The sequence below is a fragment of the Calonectris borealis genome, chromosome 11, assembly GCF_964195595.1.
Source record: "Calonectris borealis chromosome 11, bCalBor7.hap1.2, whole genome shotgun sequence".
In the NCBI taxonomy this organism is placed as follows: domain Eukaryota; kingdom Metazoa; phylum Chordata; class Aves; order Procellariiformes; family Procellariidae; genus Calonectris; species Calonectris borealis.
In genome coordinates this window covers 10,657,731-10,681,264 of record NC_134322.1, presented here as the reverse complement: position 1 = coordinate 10,681,264, position 23,534 = coordinate 10,657,731, and the positions used below count along the sequence as shown (strand labels likewise).

The following is a 23,534-nucleotide window of genomic DNA, read 5'->3' as shown; positions in this document are numbered from 1 at the left end:
GATTATGTGCACTTAATAAACATCAATTTCACAGTTTAAAAAAATCAGGGTTTTGCCATTGTGCCATTGGCAATTTTCAGCTCCTGTGATTACAGTAAACAGATAAAATACCGTACAGGATATTTTGAAATCATGAAGTTGTACCTGAAGATAAAACAGGTGATCTTTTATGAATAAATATAGAGATATTTATTAAATATATGAAAGAGCTAACAAATCTGGCACTTCCTAGCTGGGTGGTAATACAACACATTGGCATACTCAAAGATGTGAAGCTTTTACTTTTAGAGCATTTTAAGCACTAGTAATTAATTTTCCTCATCTTTTGAAATACCTTTTGAAGTGTAGTGGAAGTTTTCTTGCAGAGTACTCACTTCAAGAGAAATAATTAATAAATACGAACTAATCTGAAAAAAATTGCTGTTGGTTAATAGCATTGCTGCGAACAATATATCAGTTCCTTAATAATCACATTTTATTGCTGTTGTAAATACCAATACTACAATATTGTTGAAACTTCTGTCATTCTTATTGTGGTCTGCTGTACTTATTATTTTCTAAATATTTTTATTTCCAAAACAGGTTTTCTTCACTGTGTAGGGTATTTCCCAAGTTAGTTTAAAAGAAAAAAGAAAGCTTTTTAGGTTGTATCTTTCAACTCTTGACCCAAAATAATTCCTTTAAAATTGCTAATACTCTTGCAAACAGACTATAAATTAGTTATAGTTAAATAGGCTGAACCGCATTGGTAAGTTTTTTTTCCTTCCTTTTAGCGTGGAAAACGACCAGATTCTTTACCTACTGTCTCATACCCCATTTTACTTTGTGCTTTCTGTGGTCCTTTAAAGGCAAAGATTGAATTTACCTTTTCTTAATTAGTCCAAAAATAAGATTAATCCACAGCATTAAATATCTGTTTTCTTCCGTTAGGAAATTTTATTATCTTTGAGAATCTTCCAGTGTAAACTCTTCTAACAAACTGAAAAGTGTTTAATGACCTGAAATAATAGGGTTTTCTAGTTTAGAATTGATGGTTTAATTTTTGTCTGTAGTTAATGGTCAATTTATTTTAATTATCTCCCATAGTTTCTTTTGTTTATGTGTTAGTTTTGTATAAAGCTATACTCACAAAAGTAACTTTATTAAAAAAAATATTACCACTTAATTTTCATTTAAGCGACTGTACAATATAAAGCTACTTGGGATGTATGACGGAGAGGGATTGTGTTTTGCTTTATAGCAGAGAAAAGCCTGCTACTAATGACAGGTCTACACGTGGAATAATTATCTGGCATAATTCTATAACGAATGTGTCCCTATCTGGTGATACTCAGGAGTAGCTATTTCACTTGAAATTTGTTCCCTTCCTCAAGCCAACTTAAAGGCATTCCAATGTAGCCAGTCATTGACTTCTACCTTCAGAATAGTGCCTTGTATATTTGTTATAAGATATATACAAGATAACAATTGTGAATGCTCCTTTAGGTTTGCAAGGATAGAGGTTAAGGCTTCCACTAGCTAATCACAATATGAAGTCACCGGGGCCTTTTTTTCTGTACATTAATCCTCCTTCTGCTTCTGTGCTGCAGTGTTAGTTTCATGCACATGGGCAGCAGAGTATTGTGCAGAGATTTGAATCTGCCGTGCTGGGAGTATGGAGGCAATGGGAGTGTGAGCTCTCCAGGTGCTCCTAGCTGCAGAGTACTTGATCTGAACTCACAAGGTTATAGAACCATGGCTCCACACTTCTTTACAAAAGCCTGTTAGCCAGCTTCATCTTTTCAGAGCATCTCACTGTAAGAACAGCTGTTCTGGTCTTGCCCAGTATCATATCTCCAGCAGCGTGGCCTAAAGCAGATGTCTGGGGAAGAGTAAAAACAGGGTAACCATAATGCTTTCCTGGGCCTTAATCGTTTTCAGTTCAGGGACAGTTCAGGGCCTGTTGTGGTTTGGTTGTCAGTTAATCCTCATCAGCCTTCCCCGTGCCCTTCATGATTTTGAAGACCTCTATTGTATCCTTGAAACATCTGAAGGCTACTTGTACTTTCATACCTTTGATCATCTTATTCTCATTTTCTACTAGTTCTATTGTATTGTGCTTGAGGGGAGAGAACAACAGCACATAGTTTCCAAGATGTGTGTGAACTGGTGATTTACATAGAGGCACAGCAATGCTTTTTCTTTTATTTTCTTCAGTTCCTTTCCAAATATTTCTGAAGATATAAGAGGCAATGCTTCTTTTTTGAAGTACCTAATGCTTTTAAGAGTTTGAGTTTGAAGTGCATTATCTAGTAATCTGTGTTGCAATCAGATTTATTCCTGAACATCTGTTCCATGTTAAGGCCATTGCCCTACCTTCCCCCTGTTCCCTCCTCCCCCCAAGTTTAAAAGTATTTTTTAAATTTTAAACTAATTTTTAAACTTTATTTTATAGGTTTGCAAAGGTACAGATTAGTGTATCGGCACCTATTATACCATTCCGAGAGACAATAACAAGACCTCCAAAAGTTGATATGGTGAATGAAGAAATAGGAAAACAGCAGAAAGTTGCTGTCATACACCAAACAAAAGAGGACCAAAATAAAATTCCTGAAGGAATTCAGGTCGATTCAGATGGGCTTGTTACAATATCTACTCCAAATAAACAAGCTACTCTCAGTGTAAGAGCAATGCCGCTTCCTGAGGAGGTAACTCGACTTCTTGAAGCAAACAGTGACTTAATTAGAACTATGGAGCAACTCAACACATCTCTGAATGAAGATAAAAAAACCCATGAGATAAATCAGAAGACTCTTGATAGGATCAAGGAATTTAAACAAAAGTTGGAGCAAAATCTGCAGGGAAGAAAGTGGAGAAATGCTGTTGATCAGATCTGGTCATTTGGACCACGGAAGTGTGGGCCTAATATTTTGTTACATAATTTTGAGGGCTATACAAGGTCTGTGTGGCAGTGCCTTGGGAATGCTGTGAAAGAAGTAAGTAAATACAAAGACTTTGACAACAGCATAGTAAGTGGATTTCAGCTGGCTACACTTTCAGGTCCCATGTGTGAAGAACCCCTCATGGGTGTTTGTTTTACAGTAGAAAAATGGGAAATGAATAAAGTTGGAGAGATGCAGTCAACTAGTAGTCAGGATTCAGGGGAATGTGATACCATAGAACATCAACAAAATGAAGATACTACTCTAACAAGCAGTTGTACTGAAGTTTGCAGTGTGAATGAACACCAGGAAAGCAGTCAAAGTGTTCCAAAATCACCTGAGAAAATGAGTAAACACAAGGGCGAAGTTTTACTTGCAGATTGTTATGGTCCCTTCTCTGGACAACTGATTGCCACCATGAAGGAAGCTTGTCGTTATGCTCTGCAAGCAAAACCACAGAGGCTTATGGCAGCAATGTACACATGTGAAATTATGGCTACTGCAGAAGTTTTAGGTAAGACAGACAAATAAACCTTTGACAAGAATTTGCTTTCTGAGTTCCAAGGTGAGATTTTAAAAATTAAACTGAAGCAGAAAGTATAACTTGATTAAAAGTTTTGTCAGAAGTTTTTTGTAGTTCTCCAGTAGATTTGTGGTATGACTCTCTGCTGCCTGTAGTATTTATACTATTCTAAATGAAAATTTAGCATTCTTCTTGCTTATCTGAAACATATGCATAAATAGCAATGCTACACTTTTTTGGAAGTTGCCTTTTTATGAAATTTTTGTAATATCAACTTCAATAAACATGAATACCAGTATTGTGCCTCATAATTAAGCATTAGTTCCATGAAGAGATGAGGAAACCTATCCTGTTTGTAAAGTGAGTGCAGAATCTTAGTTAATGCTGTTACAAGATGTTTTTAGTTAATATAATAATCAATACAGAAAGACATCAGGAAAAAGAGAGAATCTTAAATTATTGCTACAGTTCAGTTGGTAGTTTTTTGTTTTGGTTTTTTTTTTTTTTTTTTAGTAGCATCTGTGTCCTTCTGGTATGCAAAGTGCTCACTTTGCGAATCCAGTGCATATCAAATTTTTGTCACATATATTACCTTACCACTTACACCTACTTAAACTTGTTTTTATGACCTACTTGCAACACCTTTTAACTTACCCTAACATTCGTTATTGGAGTTTTCCATGGGAGTTGCTTGCACACTGAATCTGATCCCATGCACCAAGATTTTCTTTAAAACTAACTTCCATTGCATTTAAGCTATCAGCAAATTTACTTTGACCATACTATACTACTCGTGACAGAAATTATAGTATATCCCACATACAGTAATTAAAGATTTGGTTATTTGTTGTAAAAATCTCAGCTGTTGTGCACACAAGCATAATGATAGCAGTTATGCAAAACAAATTGTTTTGAAGAGCAAAATTTACAATTGTATGTAGTGAAAAGAAATGCCTTTGAATGAGCAATTGTTTTGTACAGATGCATGATCCTGTTCTTTTCTGGAGGTACTCTTTAGTAGGCCTAGTAAAAGGTGTCCTGCGGTAAGCTAATTAGCGCATTACCTTAAACTACAACTTGCTATGACATAGAACTACTGCATTTTTAAACTATCTTTAATTATTTTTTAACTCGTAAGAATGGCTATCGAAATTAGACTTTATAGTGTTACACATTACTGTTCCAGGAGCACATTAGCACAACACTTCTGAATCTCTACGTCAAATTATAAGCAAGATACCAATTTTTAAATCACAAAAACACTGTATAAATTGCTGTTTTCGAAAATGCCCACTACCAGAAAAGCATGATTGTTTATAGTGATGTAATTAACATGCATCGGCTCATCTGTTGTGCCATAAAACCAAACGGAAACATGGCTTTCTAATGCATGTATATATATATTTTTTTTTTTAATGAGTGTAATTTAGGACTCAGACATGCAAGCAAATTAGTCCAGTCTAATGAATGTGAGTTGTGTGGTAATAACCATGGACATGCACTTAGTTAATTACAAATTCATGGGTTTAATTTTTATTATGGAAGTTTAAGCTAATAAAATTTATTCTCATTAGGGGAAGTGAAGAGTATGCATGCTATCCAGTAAGACTTGGCAGTTGACATGTGATAAACAACTGGCTTCTGTAACTTTAATTCTTTCAGTTGGTCTTCCATATATTGATACCCAGTTGAGTTTAATATATCTTCATATTATTTGATTGTTTCTAAAATGTTAGCTTCTGAGGAAGCTAGTTATTTTATGTTAGTCGTCTCGGTATATAAAGCCTTTTTGCATCAGACTTTTCTGGCATTGAAAATAAACTGAACTGGAGCTGAGGAGCAAGGAGAGAGGAATGCAGAAATGTATTGCAAGCTTATACATGTCCAGTATAATGGGTTTAGACTTGGGTCATGCATACACCCAATGTTGCCCAGTAGATTATACTTTAAGCATCTCATTCTTATAGTTAGTTCACTAGAAAAATCCATTTTTACACACTCCTGCCTTACGGAAATTCTATCTAGACTCCCAAAAGCTGAAGAATATTTTGAACTAGTATCATATGTTTAATTATTATTAGCTTTTGCCTGTTGATATTCCTACCTTTTGAGCTCTTCTTGCCTTCTCTCTCTTGTGTTCTGGAGGCTGAAAGCTAGTCTGTCTTTTCATTTTGCTGATGTCAGTGAAACTTAGTTGGGAAAGGACTTTACCAGACTCTGTTGTAGCTTCTGTTTTTGGATTTTGATAGCAATTCTTGTGTCTTTTTTTTTTTTTAAATAAAGTTATTAAAATTTCAGATCACAGCATTTTAGGGGCAATTCACATCAATTCATAGTATTGTCTCTGACTCAGTTGTGTAAGTGAAAACATGCAGAATCCAAACCAGAAGAGCAGCTCCTCCTTCCCTGTTTGCAAAGTTTATGGTGACCCCTAGGCTCTTGCAAATGGTGATCCTGTTGTCTTTCTACAGTATTTCTTTACAGTATGAAGCTTCATTTTTTTAGTGTGCAAGGAATACCGAAATTGTTTAGCATTTTCACTTGACGTACTGAAGTATCCTTCAGTAAAGTGGTGAACAGGACTTAAATAATTTAAGGAGCTGGACTTAATACATCTTTAAAGTGAGCCTATTATGCACAGACTTATTCTGTATGTTGCAGCGCCTCGAAGCTGTTTTTGAAGTAGTATCATATTTTCAAAATAACTGTTTTAACTATTTTGAATAGCAAGATCTTATAGTATTTCATGGTGATTGATGCTGTTAAATCCGTTCAACTAATTAGTGTAGAGGTACAACCAGTACTTCTTCAGTATACTGCAATCTGCCCATAGTGATAAAACTGAAGACCTTATATAACTACTTTGTGATAGCATTAACTGAGACAATTCTCCAGACTGCTTGGATGAAATACTTGTAGCTAGAAACCATTTAGTAAGCTATAAATTGTCTTCTGGCTTTTATGTTTTCAGAGAATAATCTGCAGTGAATTATGGCCATAAAATATGTGCATCTAAAGTGCTTTGTGATAAATGTTACCTTACTTATCTCATTAATATGTGTGCAAAGTTTTCTAAGTCCTACTTAAAACAATTAGTAAAATAAATATTTTGAATTATAACATTAATAACCTATAAAGTGGTTTTGAACTTAATTGCTTTAACAAATGGCTTTAATATATACTGTGTGGTACATATACAGTATATGTACAGTGACCCTGATGTGGTGCTCTTTTGCAACGTGTATGTTTAAGCTTGCATTTTAAAGCAGTTACTGAATTGTGAGCTGTGCCGAGATAGGACCCTTTCATATCTGAGAATTTTCTGGACTCACTGAAATTTCCATAGACTTGAAATTGCTCAGTTGTGTTAAAAAAGGCTATACATGCATGGCAGACTCAGTGACTCATCTTCAGAATGCCTTAATCTTTTTTTGATTTTAAATATAGAATCTTAAGTATTTCCTCAATTTCCTCATGAGCAATAAGATGACTATTGTGCATAGTAAAGGTGAAGTGCAGTCACAGGAACAATGAGGAGGTCCTGGTAAGGGCACGAGCGGATAAAATTATCAGTGAAGGTAGAAAGAACACTTCAACCCACATTTTATTAGAGAACTGTAAACTCTGAAATGATTGGTGCTGAACTGATGCTTCATTACCTGCATCTGACAGGAAGATTTAACTATACTAGCTGTGTGCTTGTGCTGAATTGCCTGAACAAGGACCAGATTCTATATTTAAAAAATATAGGCAGATAAACCCACTCTAACATTTCCCCTGGTGGCCCACAAAAGGCTTACAGTATATATGCAAATCAATGTACATGGCTATAGTCTTTAATGATATCTTTCTGTCAAGTCAGAATAGGTGGCGTGTATTATGAAGTAATGTATATTTCTATTTCCAGTAAGAGTCAGTTTTGCCCAGATGTTTAAAAGGTAGCAGTACGCATTCGTGTTTTTTTCAGTGCAATATAATATAAAATATTTGAACCTCTTAGAAATTGATACAAACTTGTTCTTCACTACAAGGTCCTTTTAAAGTTAATTTGTACAGTTAATACTTACTAACTATTCACATTTGTAAGTGAAGGCATTGCTACAACATTTTTTCAGTGCATAGTTTTTCTTGTATTTTTATTATCTTGATCAACACAAATGTATTTGCTAGTTTTTGTCTGTACAATACTTAGCTCATAAGTTTGCAAAAACATTTTAAAAAATTAACTTTATGCCTACTGTAAAGTCGAAAATGGGTGTTTTCACAGCTCCTTTCATGATATATACACTGTATTTCAATGGATTGAATATTAAGTTGGGAAAGAAAAATAAAAATTATCCATGACTAACTTAAGCCTGAATTAATTAAAAAACTAATTGATCACGTTAAACATAATAAATATGTAGTATTTCAGATAAACAAGTTTTCTGTGATTAGAATAGCACTGCAGTATCTGGGACAAGTACCATATAGGGATACGATGATCCAAACAAACTTCTAAAGGTAGCTAAGATATGATTCCTGAAACACAGTAGCATTTCTTACTAATGTTTCTCAAATACTTGGTTGTAAGAAATAAAGCGAGTTACGTACATAATCTGGCAAACTGCCTTTTAAAAAATAGCCATAGGATTGTATAAAATGCACCTAGTGCAAGCATTATCTAGACCCATACAGTAGTAACAATTTATTAAATGTTACCCTCATGGTTCTGCACATTGTACTAGCAGAATATGTGGTTTGTTTGAATTTAATGGGTCCAGTTAATTGATCCACTTACAGGGAAGAATTTTAGCCAAAGAAATTATGTATTTTACTTAATACTGAAGTTTCCTAAATAAATATTTATGTATTTCTCTTCATGATGCAGAATATAAATATATTGGTAAGCTCATCAAAATTATCTCTTTGCAGGTCGTGTGTATGCTGTCTTGTCCAAAAGAGAAGGCAGAGTGTTACAGGAGGAAATGAAAGAGGGGACGGATGTGTTTATTATTAAGGCAGTCCTGCCAGTAGCAGAAAGCTTTGGTTTTGCTGATGAAATCAGGAAGAGAACTAGTGGCCTGGCTAGTCCGCAGCTGGTGTTCAGCCACTGGGAGGTAAAAATATCTATTCACTCCATCTGTTTTGGTGATCTATTTCCTGTAGATGTGGCAGACTGGAATAACAAGCGGAAAAGGTTAAGTTTTGGTCAAGACATTTGATTAATTCCTTTTTGAAGTGAAGAGGAAAAAAAGTGGCTTTATATTAGTCTTATTTGCTTTTATAGTTATGCTATTCAGAAACGTATTTATATTTTGTTTAGATGGGATGCTTTTTTATTTCAATAGAAAGTAAATCCTTCACGAATGAAATTGATTCTTCATAAATGTGTTTTCCTGAATTTTATGTGCCTTTTTTAATGAGTTCTCTGGTAAACTTGTTTGGGGAGTGGAAAGAAAAAAACCCGACCTACCACTAATAGAAAATATAACAACAAATCCAATGTACATGAAAGTTAACCTTTTAGGGGTTAGCAGACATCTAGGGGTTTCTTTGTCCTTATATATTCCCAGTGAACATATATTTTTATACTTAAAGGCAAAGGGAATAGATTTCATTCTTTCAAAATTAAGTCTGAACATAGTAAGTGGAGGTGTCCTCAAAATCATTCCCTTTGGTCATCTTCGTCATTAAAGAAATGAAGAGGTGAAAGTGAAGGTGTAAAGGAAATGTGCAACTGGGAAAGCTGATAAGGAGTGTCATCAGCTGAGCATGCACACTCTTTTGTTCCTATGATGTGGATAGTAGATCTTCAAGGAGAAATACAAAAAGCTGTAAGTAAGAGTTCCTTGTTCAGGACAAACAAACCTGCATTGTAGGGCTCCTCGGAAGACTCCACTGAAGGAGCTAAAAATGGGTTCAAGGGCAAGAGTCAGTCAGTATAAGCTTTTCACATTAAATTTTTAAAATAACTAAAATTTAGGTTTTTCTGTTTGTGTTTTGGGTTTGGTGTTTTTTTTTTTTTTTTTTTTTAGGTCAGGTGTTCCTTTATTTGGTGTTGGGACCATAGAAACTTTTGTAAATGGATTAGAAGGTCTTGTTTGTTTGTTTGTTTTTGTTTCATGTTCTGATTTATTTTGTGACCTCAAATGTCAAGTCTCTGATTACAAACAACTACAGATTTTTGAGGGCAGTAGTACTCCGTGCAGTTGCCAGCATTGGTCCGTTTACCACTGTTGGCCTCCAAAGTATGTGCTGGTTTTTCATGTGTGTGGACTCTTCCTCATTTCCTGTAGCTAAATTGTCCTAGTAGGTAGTATCTGTAAACTACTTCACTAGCAGTATTTCTTTGTTAGTAATTGTTGTAACTGCCTCAGGAATTTTATGTGGATGCTAATGGAAAAGGAGGATCTCTGCAAACAAGCCGAGTCATGTGCTATCAAAAGAGTTGAGAATCCTTTAAACAGTACACTTGGAAAAGTACGTTATGTCTTCCTTGGCAATGGTACCTTACTTGGTCTTAGAAATGGTCTTAGAAAATGCAGTGGACCAGGGACTTCTCTCTCCTCTCTCAATATTAATACTGATTCATTTAATCTTCCTTCACAGAGAACCGCGGAAGGGAAAACCAGAGCTACAGGGAATGAAAAAAGTGCGGGGAGGGAAGAAAAAAAAAAAAAGGCAACCCCGCATAGATGGTGTATACACAAAAAAATAGATAAAACAACAATTTTTGGAGTATAGGGATCTAGGTGTAATCCAGTAACAGATCAGGTACCTTGAACCAATGAGTGTTGGCAGTATTGCATACAGTAGTTTTGTCAGTTTTGGATGTTCTCATCTGAAGTGCAGCTGGTGAGGTTTTGTGGCTAAACTGGTCTTTTGTCTGAACGGCCTCTGGTATCAGTGCCCTAAAGGAATATCAGTCAGAAGGATGTTAATTCCAGCTAACCATTGTTTTGTGCCAGTTTCTTCAGGATTTGTAGCTACTGTGCTCCAATACTAAGCAAAAACATAAATCCCTTGCCTCTCTGACCTTCCCTTCTATCGCCAAACCTTGGCGTATATGGTCACTTTGTCAGATGTTATGAATTTCACATAAGAAAATGTTCACACATGTGCATAGGAGAGGGAGATTTGAACAACTGGCAACATTTTCTAAAATTGACCCTCAGGAGAGATTATAATTACAGCTAGTATGTTAAATGTAGTGGTAGTAGGAAAAACGATTGTGTAAGCCAGTCACCTTTCTACCTGGCAAATCTGTCGGTGGGGAGGGTTGTTTTTTTGGTCACATTGAAAGTCATGCTCACATATTTTTGTGACAAAATAAGCTACTTGCAATGTTGGCTCTGTGCAGCAATGGCAGAGGGAGTGCATTCTACTCTCACATCATCAGCAGAATTGCTAAATAAATACAATTTTCAGAATCTCTAGTGGTGGTATGACTGAGAAGCCAGAAAAAATGGTTTTGTGTCTCAGATCACATGAGTATTTTGTAGAGCTTTTCTCTGTTTCTTTTTCTTTCTGTATTCTGCTAAAACTAAAACAAAACCCCCAAATAAATAAAAACCCCTATCAGGTTTCATCAGGTATTAGGCATGACTTTGACAGTGCTACATTACTGATGAATTATGATGGTATATGTATACACATGATGAACACCAGCATTTTATTTGAATCCCAATTATTTAATGTATCATTGTGTAAGATAGTATGATGTGATCTCTGTCTATGTAATCTTACACTATTTTTTCCCTAGTGCTAAAAATGGAAAGGGAGTGCGGTAGCTACTTGGTTTTGTTTTACATTTCCTATGTTACGGAGTGTATGATGTTTAATTGCATACTATCCAAACCCTTCCATGACATTCTGAATTAATTTTGTGTTAGTGGTGTTTTCTCAGCTTGGCTTATTAGCTGAGTACCTGGGACATGTATTTCTGTACACAGATTCCTTCTAACAGGTTGTTATCCCCATTTTACAGTTAGTGAAATAGACACTTTTTGGTATTTTTAAACGTTTAATCTTATGGAAATCACATGCATAAAGTATGTTTAAAGAAATGAGGTTTGAATTAATTTTTTTTATTATTCTTATATTTCATTAATATGATTTATAGCCTATAAACACAGGAAGGTCAATGATAAAGCCTACATTTAGCTGGAGCCATTTTGGTCTCTGTGAAATGAAATTACCATTTTTTTTTTCCTTCAGTTAGTGTATTTTGTATAGTTCAGATTTCTCCAGCCCCAGCGGATGGAGCAATACACGTATCGAGGTCTACCTTGTCACATACTCCTTTTATGTTTATTTCTTCTGTTTGCTTATAAAATTTATTCCTGCCTGTAGAGGATGGTACCAAATAACCATTAGTGGGAGCTTTCAGTCTGGTCCCAGTTTAAACAAATGAATTTTAAAGTTAGTCAAGTATTTTCCTTTATGATATCCCTAGGCAAATGTTAAGTGTATTGGGTTTACTTGGCCATATTTTCTCAGATTTCAATATAAACTTTCTTCTGAATTCTTAGTTTAAAATATGTAACTTTGGGATAATTCTGAACTCCTTGTATTTTTTTTAATCCTTGAATTAATAATACACCTTCAATTAGTGTATGCTTTTGCCTGAGCCTGTTTCCTTTGTTCTCTCTTGATTCTTTGCAGTTGCATCTTTCACTCAGTCATGTCATTTTATCTTAATCATAAGGTTCTTTGAACAAGAAGATATTTGTGATTGCACAATGCTTAGAATAATGGAGCTCTAATCCCATTTGGGAAATCTGTGTTATAGTAAAAAAAAAATGCATGTGGCTCTATTCAGATGCTGATTGAATTCTCAGCAAGTGCAGAAGTTGTCAAAGACACCTACTAGTTGTAAAGTTGTGAAATGTATAGTATTCTTGTTAACTCGCATCTTTTAAATTGCATAATGATTGGCTATCAGACACACTTTTATTCTTGGGGGGGGCATGGGCGAACTGTAAACACATGTTCAATCTGAGTTCTTTTTCAGTATTCCTTCTAAGTAGAATAGTGTCTAGAATGTGCTTTAGGGCTCTGGAGAAATGTAAGAGAAGGACTGCATGTAATAAGTGGTAAGAATATGAGGCATTCTGAATCTGGAAGTTTTATATTCTGAATTTTAATTCATTCCTTCCAAACTGTAAGCCATTTTACAACTCAGAAGATGAGGGTTTAATATAGAAGTTGCTGGATGAGATTGTTAGGCCTGCATTAAACAGGAAGCAGACTAAGGTAATGAGAGAAACTCTAAGAATATGTGAGTCTATACTAGGTTTGAACTGTAACTTTACATACCTCATTGTGCCAGTGACAGGTAGGCATGTAAATGAATTCTAGGAGTAACCTGGAGCCTTTCAAATACGAAAAGCTCATTGTATTGGCCAGGACATCTGAAGCTAATTAAAATAGTAAATAAAAGTAGTGGTGTGGCTTTAATTTTCCCTCTCAATACATATTTCTTAAGTAATAGGAAAAAATGCAATAGTAGAGCCACACGTCTCCTTTTTCTTTCCAATTCCTGAATTCCCGTTTGTAGCTACTGACTGCAGTCAAGGCTAAAGCTCAGCTGTCACTGATTGAGACACAAACAAGGGTGATGCTCTTGATCCCAAATAAACTTGTATGAGTTTATTTTATAACTACATGTGTAAATGTTCATTATTACAATATTTATTGGAAGAGGAATTCTCATATCTGACTTCAGGCATGTAAGGCCTCGGCCATCCGCTTTATATATTGTGAAAGGGATCTCTGAATTATGAAATACTTTTGAATGCTTGTTTTATTTTGTAGGGAATCTACACTCTGTAGGTTAAACATCTAAAGTTTGACTGCATGTTATTCCATATCCCCTTAAATCTCCTGTCTCTGAAAGAAAACGAAAAGTTACGAATCTGATACTTTTTTGGGTTTTTGAAGCTTTTGCAAAATGGCTATGGATATGAAATGTGAACTTTTCTGATGGTTTTATAACTTCCATCTCTCTCACTTGCTGTCTTTTGGTTTTTTTAATTGTCTTTTTGCAAAACCTTGTAATTTACCATCAAGAGCCGTTGACAGAAAATACTTCTAAGGAATACAGAGAGAAATAAAACTGGGAGTTTTTTTCAAGTTCGTTATGAAGAGAGCAATCTGTTTTCACGCTTTCTTTTAAATGCCTGTATAAAAGTATATATAATAATCTTGAGAAGATGATGTGTTGTGTTTGTTTGTTTGATACATAAATTGATCTATAGTGATGCAAAGTGGCAGCATTCTGTGAAGCCAAGATTTTACTACAAGGTAGTCAAACAATTGTTAAAAAGGGAGGCTGAAAATTACTTGTTGGGTTTTTTTTCTTTCCGGATGCGATATAGAAATAGCTATTTATAAAATAGGCAAGCTGGTACACAAAGTATTTGGTACAATGTGGAAGTTTGTGTTTTAACAAAATAACTGTGACTTGTTTTTATTTTGAGAATATTTATGTATAGGTGCTTCTGTAAAATTGTAGATATTTCTCCTCCCACCCTCTGCCACTTAATCCTCATCCCCAGCATGATGTTTTGTGCAAGTGTTTCAGGTGCTCAGCACTTCCCACAGTCACTCGGTATTCCTAAGCAGGAAAGGAGGTGATAACTGCTTTCCACTATGATGGAATGGGTGCAGCAAAATGGAGGAGCTGAATCTGCAGGGAGAATATTCTCTTCCTTTCTGAATAGGAAGCATTTGGGGCGTGTAAAGACTTACAGAGGAATAAAATACCTATTATGAAAGGGTTTTTCACAGAATAAGACCAGTAAGACCCCATAGTTGTTTAAACAACAACCAAGAAAAGACACAAACTTGTAGAATCTTTCCTTGAGATTTTAAGTTGTGGATGGGCTAAGATCCTGGCTGCTTTGAAAGAAGAATGGCAAAATTAGTAATAAGTTTTTACCTATTCTTCAATTGTATACTGCTGAGTGAAAGTGTTTCACCACTGTAGTATAAAAATCACTTCAAAAATCGTATGCAGATTGCTCTACATTACAGGTTATGGCAGCTCCTAGTTATATGCTAGCATCATGGTGTTTTACCTGGGGTTGATGGAAAGTAACTGTTGATATGGAGATTGTTTTTGAAGTTGCCAAATGTCATCTTGCAACACTGCTTTAGGATCTGTACGTTCTTTCATATGGAAGTAAGGAATGACTTGGAAAACTGCCTCTCTGTACAGGCACTAGCATGGTATGTGTTAGGCAGTAGTGCGCTGCCACACTGCCAGCACTGCTTTCCTGACTCTGTAGCTGCTTGGGTTAAATACAGGAATTAGCCAGTCACTTGCGTGCCTCTGCATTACACTGCGTGTGATACTCAAGGAAGGCCTTACTTACTGAGATAATGGGTCTTTCTGGATCTGAAGTCACAAGAGGAGTGTAATCAAGAAATTAACCTTTATCTACTTTTGAGATTGTCATCTCCTCCCTGCCCCTGCTCCACATCCCAAAAATGTACGAGGCACTGTTTAGGGCCCACCCCAGTCCACCTGACCTCAGTCTTACTGGGTACCCTGCCTGGTGTTCTCTGTTCTGGAAGCACATTGCCAGTATCCAAATGGCCTTGCACTGCTTGGTTATGCTCAGCGCAGAAGCACTTTTACAGCATTGCCCAGTATCTTACCAATAACTCAGCAGATAACAGTTTTTCAAGGTCACATTTCCCATAAACCTCTGCAAAGTTCTGTCTTTTTACCTGAAAGGTAGAGGTAATTTCTGTTTGACAGGGCTGCTCCAGACGTCTAAGACATGCATATCAGCTGTACCCTTTTAGTTGCATATTCTATTTAGTTGCATAGTCATTACTAAGTGATGGACACCATTTGAACTGTGAATGTTCTTGAAGTATCTTTCTAGCATCAAGTTTTCTAAGGTAGAAAGGATTCTGATACACTGAAGCCTGTATCATCTTTGATATTGTGCATAATAGTTCTTTTGGAATTTTTTTTGAAAAAAAGCTTCTGGCATAATGTTTTTCCTGGCATGCTAAGGGCTGCCTGTGGTAGTGCCCAATCACGCTGAATTTAGTGGTTCTTGGGATTTCTTATTAAGCAGTTCACAAAGGCCATAATGTTGCTTGCTGGTCTTAAAATCTTCATTGGACAGTGTAAGACTGCTCTTTCTATTCACGGTCCAACTAAAGCATTTTCCACACTCATGATATTTGGCTCAAAAGAAATTTTCTGTCCTCATCAGGCAGTAAGGACCAGTAGGGGAAATGCTACTAGGAACATGGCTGTGTTCCCAGGTCTGCCTGACCTTTTGGATGAACTAGGCAGATCCCTTCTGTTTGCTTTTGATGCTTCTCTCAACCTTGTTTTGCATAATTAGGCTGCCTTAGGCAGAGACTGTTTCATACTATCATTTTGTGAAATACACTAGACAATGGGACCCAGATCACTATTGGAGCCATCTGGGTGCTGCTGAAATGCAAATAATAAATCATCCTCAAATTAAGGCTTAAAATTCCAAGTCCTCTTGAATTAGAAGTGATCTGTTCTAACTCAAATCTTATTGAAAGTTTGATTAGCTTACATAATCGTTTGCAGAATTTAGTACACACTGTATTGTCTTTCAGTATTAACATAGTACACTCATAGTATTTGTATTTTTATGGATTAATTATTACAGGTATTCAGATTATGTCTCTGATAAAGATACAGGCATTTATTGTTTGAATAATTAATGTGTAGGTTGTTAGCCTAAAAGAAAATGACAGCTGTTTTGCCTATGCTACTCTGCATGCTGTTACTAAACAAGTCTTATGAGACTTCATTGTTTGGGTGTGTTGGTTTGAATACTTGTGATATTTAATGAAACATCTTGCTTTAGAATGATTTCTTTTTCTCAGGAATACTCTTGCACTTACAGTATTTGAAGTAATCTGTTCACTTCTTTTGAAATACCTAATCCCAACTGACTTCATTATAAACACTGTTTTATTTATACCTAGAGTGGGCTCATAGTTCTGCAGTGAGCTATGGAACACACTCTTCAGCATGGGTTTTTTCTCTTAAGTATAATGGGATTCTAGTGATTTGCTTATAGGCATACTTTAAACAAATTATATCACCCAAGACTTTTATAAAGTAGATCAATGAAGATATTGTTAAACAATACTATTAAGGAACATTTCCATCACTTAAGAATTGCATTTGCAATAACAGATTTAAGAATTGCATTGGCTGCTGTGCACTAATTCATTTTACTGTATTGCATTTTCTATGGCTGCATTTAGAGAAAATACTTGTTCTCTAATAGAGTAAATGCTAGTCCAGTGATCCACTACACAAATCTTGATTTAGAATTAACTTTTTAAAAGAAATTGTTTTCAGAAGAGCCACGCGGATGTAGTGTAGAAATATTCGGTTGTGTTAACTAGGAAGCAGTAGCTGTCTTGCTGCTCTGTTGTGCGTACTTTGGAGGAGTAATCATGTGTTCATTCTGGGCTGTTTGCAGTTAAGGCTGCTGTTGTCCCCATCAGATTATTCTGGTGTTGAATAATAAATAAGCATAGGCCAGTGGCTAGTTTATGCTGTTATAAAGAAAAATTCCCAAGTCCTAGCAAATGTTCCTGAAGAAAAGATACGCTGAATTTTCTAGTTGTCAAATCATACACAGTGTGGTGGTATTTTAAAATATACTTTACCATAATGCTAACAGTACCATCACATCATTGGTTTTACAGTGTCTTTCTCCTAATGTTGGTTCCTCTTGACATCTTTTGTCTGCTAAACTTGGGGTATAAACAGTTTGGCTGTGATAATTTTCTTGTCACCCCTGCTCAGTGGTTCCCAGACACACATGGCACACAGGCAGAATGAGAGAAAGGCAGATGGAGGACCTTTGATAGAAGGTTAACTGAATTGCTTGATTCACTTAAAGATTTTCAGCTGTGAAAGGCATGATATTTTGAATTTCCAGTTCTGTTTTGATTAAAGTTTTTGTTTAGGAGGGCAACTTTTTGAAAAAGCACTGTTAAGATGCTATCACGTTTCTGATTTTAAAATAAATCTTAGGCTATTTGTTTTAGTTTTGTACTGAAAAAATAGTATGTGGAAACATATAAATAATTTTAAATTAAAAGTGACATACAACATAGAATAATAATGTTTGTGGGTGTCTTTTCTGCTTTGAGCCTGTGGATCTTCCAGGATCCACAGTAAATGCCCCCTGTTAAATGGCTACATCGTATTCCAGAAGGATTGGTCCATTTAGAATCTAATTAATCATTTAGGACTTCATCCAGACAAAAACTCACTTTCTGTCACAGATTCCAGAGTCATCCCTATGTGGTTCCCATGAGTACAAACAATAGCTCAGGGTCTAAAAAGCTTCTCAGCTCTGATTCCAGGAAACTCAAACCCACCATTCTGACAGCTACTATTGTAAGCAAATTGATGACAATGCTGTTGGACCATTATACGGAAACGTTTTTTTTTCCTTTTGCTTTTAGAGAGCAAAAGTATTTACAGAGTATGGGGAATGATGGATGCCACCTGCTATATGCATTTGCTTTGATTCATTAGTATGATGTGAATGGAAGAGGGACAGTCTAGTCTGTGCCCTCACCTTCACTTACAGAATCAGAACTTTTAAAAAAGAAAACTTCTTACTTTTTTTGTATCGCTGTGTCAGTAACACCTCTCCGTAGTTATATTAGGGTTACATTAACATGACTATTTGCTGACTTCTTAAAGGAGATGCACAGCTGATGCCCCAAGTTCCAGCTGACTCAGTAGGTCTGGCTTGCTCTTTCTCATTACTTACCGTGGTGATAATAAGTAGTGTATTCTAATTAACCTCATCGTTTGCAATATGTCTGCACCATTCAGATAGGTATGATCCTCTAACAGAAATTTTCAGATGCCACCATAACTTGCCCTAGAAGCAGTATGTAGTGCGTGAATTATTTAGACGGGTTGAGAAGCAAAGCTAGCGCCTGAGGGTACTGAGGTGGCCTTTGAAACCTAATTTATGTCTCTTTACAGTGCTGCTCTGCATCATGTAGCAGTGCAAGGTTCACTCAGGATTCTGTAGCCCCATGCTGCAGTAGGTTTGCAGGTTTACCCTTGCTGTCTACTAACTTGTTGGCTACTAAATACTAAATAGTACATACATTTGAGCCTCCTGTTACGTCGGCTTTCCTGAGAGCTAGAGATACCTGTTGAAGCAAAAAGAATTATTATTAGTGGAAAAAGTATCCAGTGCAAAACTTCAGTTAATGTTAGCAGAACAAATCTTTCATAAATTATTGAAAGAGCCAGTCTGTCAAACCTGGGGATTTTCGTAAGCATCCATCACTATGGTATCTAAATATTTACAGGTAGATTAGATCTGTAAGTTCAATTTTGTATACTTTTGATTCTTCTGTTGTATTCATTCTTCAAGAACCACTGTTTCACTGTTTTTCTCTGGGCATAACTTCTGGGTGTTAGATTTCTTGCTAATGTAAAAAAAACTTCATCAAAGGCAATAGTAACAGCCTTTTAAATTATCATCATTTGTAGCTGTATAATCTCCCTCAGCAGTACAGTCTGGAGCAAATCCATTGAGCATGAATCACCTTTTCTTATTCATGTGTTCTTGGACTTCGAAATTTTTGTTTGTTCAGCTCTTTAGGCAGATCATGAATGGGGAAGTCCCTGGTGTTTTTCCATCATTAAGGTGTTCAGTATGAACATCACATTCAGTATGAACTCCATCAAGTCAACGTGCAAATTTTGCCCAAAAGTTGGAAAAACCCCAGTGGTCTTCACTGCCCCTTTTCTTTATTTCCAGTGCATAAAATAGTGGTAAAACTTTCAAGCTCTTCAAGACTGGGGACCATTCTTTTTTTATTGATGTAAGCTGTCAAGGAATCACCTTTAAGTTTCTAGGCATTGGTTATAAGGCCCTGTACAAGACATCAGAATGGGTATGACTCAGGCAGATTCTTCTATGGTTAGACAGTCCTTACTTTTATGTTAAAAATAAATGTAGAAACATTTGGAAAGCTAAGTTTCATACTGTTTATTTCTGAGCTCTGCTTGCTTTTGGTTTTCAGCCAGACAACCCTGTGCATAGTCATTTCCCATCTAAATAATTGAGATTGGATGTCACTTTCAGCACATAAGTAATATTCCATTTAACGTACCAGGACTATGTATACACTTAAGTGTAACAAAGTAGAACTATTTTTGTTGGTTTAGGGCTTAACATACTGTTTTGCAGGATTGAACCTACAATGTTACCTAATACAAAATAACCATCTTCTGCCAGAGTAATTTTCCTAACTCCCCGTAAAGTGTAATTTGTTTGATTGTGTTAGGTGTTATTTAACATGAAGTATTAAATTACGACTTCACAATTGTTGGTGTTTCTGGGGAAAATTGTCTATCTTAAGCCATCATTTTTTAATTCTTGTTCTTGCTAGTTTGTGTAACTTAAATAAGCTTTAAGAAATTTTGCTTGGTTTGAAGTATCATATGGCAATTAAAAGTATTTGTCGGAAGAAAAAGTTTATAACACTAGAAGAGGTTTATAACGCTAAGCTGAAATTGGTAGTTTAGGGAAGTTTCTTCCCTCCTTGTCAGTTATTAATGTTAGTGCTAATACTATATATTTCAGAAATTATTATAGAGTGATGTCCTCAATTATTGTCATAACTGTCATGATTCTTACAGTAACTAATGCTTGTCTGCACTCTTTTTTCCATAAGGATTTTGTTTAAGAAATGGATACAGTATTACTTTTGGTTTTTTTAGTAAAAATATATTCCTTGTAACTGCATCTTGTGAGGAAATCTACAATCATTTAAGTGAAATAAGTATTTTTGAAATTTGCAACAGAACCTGAGTAACGTAGTATGGTCAATTTTATGCCTTTCTAATGCTCACATTTAGCATTCTTGGAAGGTGATCTTGTTATTTTTCACTAAGTTCCTTAATGCTCATTAACTACAGTATTTTTTACTATGTTTTATGGTTAATTGTCCACTAACAGGAAGGAAAGTTAAATCTCAGAACTATAACCCTATACGATTTTGGTTGGTCACCCAGACATCAGTTCGCTAGGGAGCATTTTCCAGATTTGGTTACACATCCGCGTTACATGAGCTTAAGACTTGATGATCACTCTTAATGACTTAGGAATAATTTCTGGTGCCTGCAACAGTTTAACATATGAGTAGAAGTGAGGTGGATTCTTAGGAGCTTAGACCTGAAAGGGGGTCCTCCTATTTCTTTAGGTCTTAAAACATTTAGTTGGAAACCTAATACTTCTTAAAGTAATGTGAGAGTCACTAACAGTAACGGAATAAATTGTATCTTTGGCTAACTAGTTAAGCATTAAGCCTAGAATTTGTGTGAAATCTACATAGTCCAAAGATAGAGAGTAAATATCTCTTTCTTGGGGAATTAAAAATGTTGTAGCATTGCTGTCCAGGATGAAATGAGGAAAGGTTTTAAAGACTTCGTAAGATAACTACATCTTTGGCATACTGTCTATGGTAGTCTGAGAAGTGCAGGGTATATAGGATGAACTGGGGATAAAGACATGTCCAGTTATTCTCTGATCATGTTAGATCTGAAATCTCTTCTAGAGGAGGGCCCCAGAGATATTAAGCTGCAAGAACAACTCTACTAAATATGTTAGCACCAGAAACAATGATTTTTAAACCATCTGTCCAACTCACAGGGATTGAAGAACATAGGGCACAGAAATGAGCAGAAACCTTCAGTTCTTACAAATTCTGATAAAATCATATTCTAAATAAGGAATTCCTTCTTGAAAAATGAGAATTTTCTGAACGCTCTTTGGCATTGTTTGCTGACTGGCAATTAAATTTGCTTGAAAAAAAAACTCGTATGCAGATAAATGCAACTGAATTTGAAAAGCTATTGTGGGCTTCTTATGGCAAATGCTACATAGTGGATCTTAACTCTTGTTTTCTGCTTAAATACCTAATTGCAGGCTTTCCAGAAAACAGTTATCTGCTCTACTTTCATATTGCTTTATTTCAGAGATTGATTACCTGAAATGTACTAATAAAACTTTGTACTACTATTTTTTTTTTTTCTTTTTATAGATCATTTCAAGTGACCCATTCTGGGTACCAACCACTGAGGAAGAATATTTGCACTTTGGGGAAAAGGCAGACTCAGAGAACCAGGCCCGCAAGTACATGAATGCAGTAAGAAAGCGAAAGGGACTTTATGTAGAAGAAAAAATTGTGGAGCATGCTGAAAAGCAAAGAACTCTCAGTAGAAATAAGTAGCTATGTCTGCTTCCTTTTTCTTCTGACTCAGCTGAGTACAGGTGGATTATTTTCTATGCAGCATATTCAAAATTTCATCTGGACTTTGTTCTTTGACACCACTTTTCTTCTATGCTGTAATGTCTGTGGCTTATGTTTTAATAAATTTAAGCCTTTCCAACTTTTTTACAGAAAAAATAGTTTATTTATTTAAATAAAATATAGGCATATTCATTGCAATTGGTCTCAATTTTTAAAACTTAACTGCCCTATTGAACTTCCTGTCACAGGATTAGGAACTCCTTTGTTACTTTCTGATTTATCAGATGTAATTACAGTTAGAGCTGGTTAGCTAGTTTGTTGCAAATAAACTATGCACTGAATTTAGCTCCTTAATGTTTTTGACTCTGTTTTTTAAATTTGTTTTAATTTCTGCAATGTATTTGTTACTCACCAGTACTTTCCGTAGTTACCTATGTGCAAATAGATGTAAGCCTATTAGGAGTTTCTAAACTATTTGATTTACTCTGTTCCTCATGTAAGCAGTCATCTAAATCAGTAATGTATCTTCTTTAAATCAGAGAGCAGAAATAGCACATGTGGAAGACTAAGCACTGCAAACCAACCAAGATTGTCTTTTTTGCCTCTTTAGAACACATCTTACTAAAAAGTTCATATGATTATCCTAAGCTGGGAGCTGCCATCTCAGAACTAGGCACACAGCTACCTCTGCCAATCCTGTGAGTGTTTACAGACTCTTGCAGAAATTTCTACACATTCAGCCTGTCGTCTTGAATTCAGTGAAGGGAAACACTTGCAAAAATATACAAAATGTCTTGCTGTTTGCAGGTGTCTGGGATGCAGAAGGCTCCAAAATGATTCAGACCAAGACTAACAGGAAAAAAAGTCCTCACAGGGCGTAAGTTTTAGTTAAGAAAAATTGAAACCTTGGATAGAAGAGAAACATGATGCATTAATTATCTTCTCATTTGGCTGCTTAGATTTGTAAAAGGAAAGGACAAGAATTCTAGAAGGTTAAGACTGAATAGATAGGTGTCCTTGAAGAGTTTCTGATATTTAGTTAAATGAATGGGAAATAAGTCCTTAAATCTTGTACCAGCTGACTTTCTGCTACTTTTGTCTTTGCTAATTGCAAAGAGTTCTGTTTCAGATAACTATGCAAATGGGTTGTCCTTTTCTTTCCAGAATATAACCATTTCTTTAATTTGCGATTGCCTTGTACTCCTTTAGCACCTACTTGGTCTTTCTGAATAAATATTCTGAGTGTGTCAATTAATGCAGTATGCAGAATTTACTCATACCAGTTTTGGTCCTTATGGGAAAGAAAACTGTTACTTGTTTCACAAGTAGAATGATTTTGAATGCTTAACTTTTATTTTAAATAGCAGCCTTTTCTTTTCCAGCTTGTTTGCTTTCACTATGGAAATGTTTCCTTTTAAGGCTGTATGTATGAAATATTCAAGCAAATGAAATATTTGCCTTCCTTAGAAGGTTGTTCCATAAATTGCTGTTGTTTTGCAAGGGGTGTCTGCACAGCAGCCCTGTTAGAGCTTGTACAAACATACTTACATAGTTTGGGCACTGCCAGCTGGTATAGCCATGGAAGGCATGGTAACTTACTGCAGCCTGCAAAAAACAGTCAAGACATAAATGTTTGTAATGAGATCTTAGCTAATACAGCTACCCTGCTAGCTGAATGAAAGGTAGAGTTAGGGATGTCTGGTCTGCAGTCACAAAGGTGCTTGAATAGGTGACGTAGAGGTGGACAGGTTGCATGATTGTTAACTGTAATCTGCTATACTTGAATAAGC

The 23,534-nt window shown here is 35.7% G+C and overlaps 1 protein-coding gene across 6 annotated transcripts in view; it reads left to right on the top strand.

The window, feature by feature from the left end:
* EFL1 (elongation factor like GTPase 1) overlaps positions 1-22,088 on the top strand; it is an 83,852-nt gene extending 61,764 nt beyond the window's left edge. For all 6 annotated transcript variants that reach the window (XM_075159947.1, XM_075159948.1, XM_075159952.1 and 3 more), the window contains 3 exons: positions 2,435-3,435; positions 8,359-8,543; positions 21,535-22,088. In XM_075159947.1, coding sequence (XP_075016048.1) covers positions 2,435-3,435; positions 8,359-8,543; positions 21,535-21,723 — 1,375 coding nt within the window. In that variant the 3' untranslated portion in view covers positions 21,724-22,088. The remainder of the gene's footprint in view (positions 1-2,434; positions 3,436-8,358; positions 8,544-21,534) is intronic.
* Positions 22,089-23,534: the final 1,446 nt, after the last annotated feature.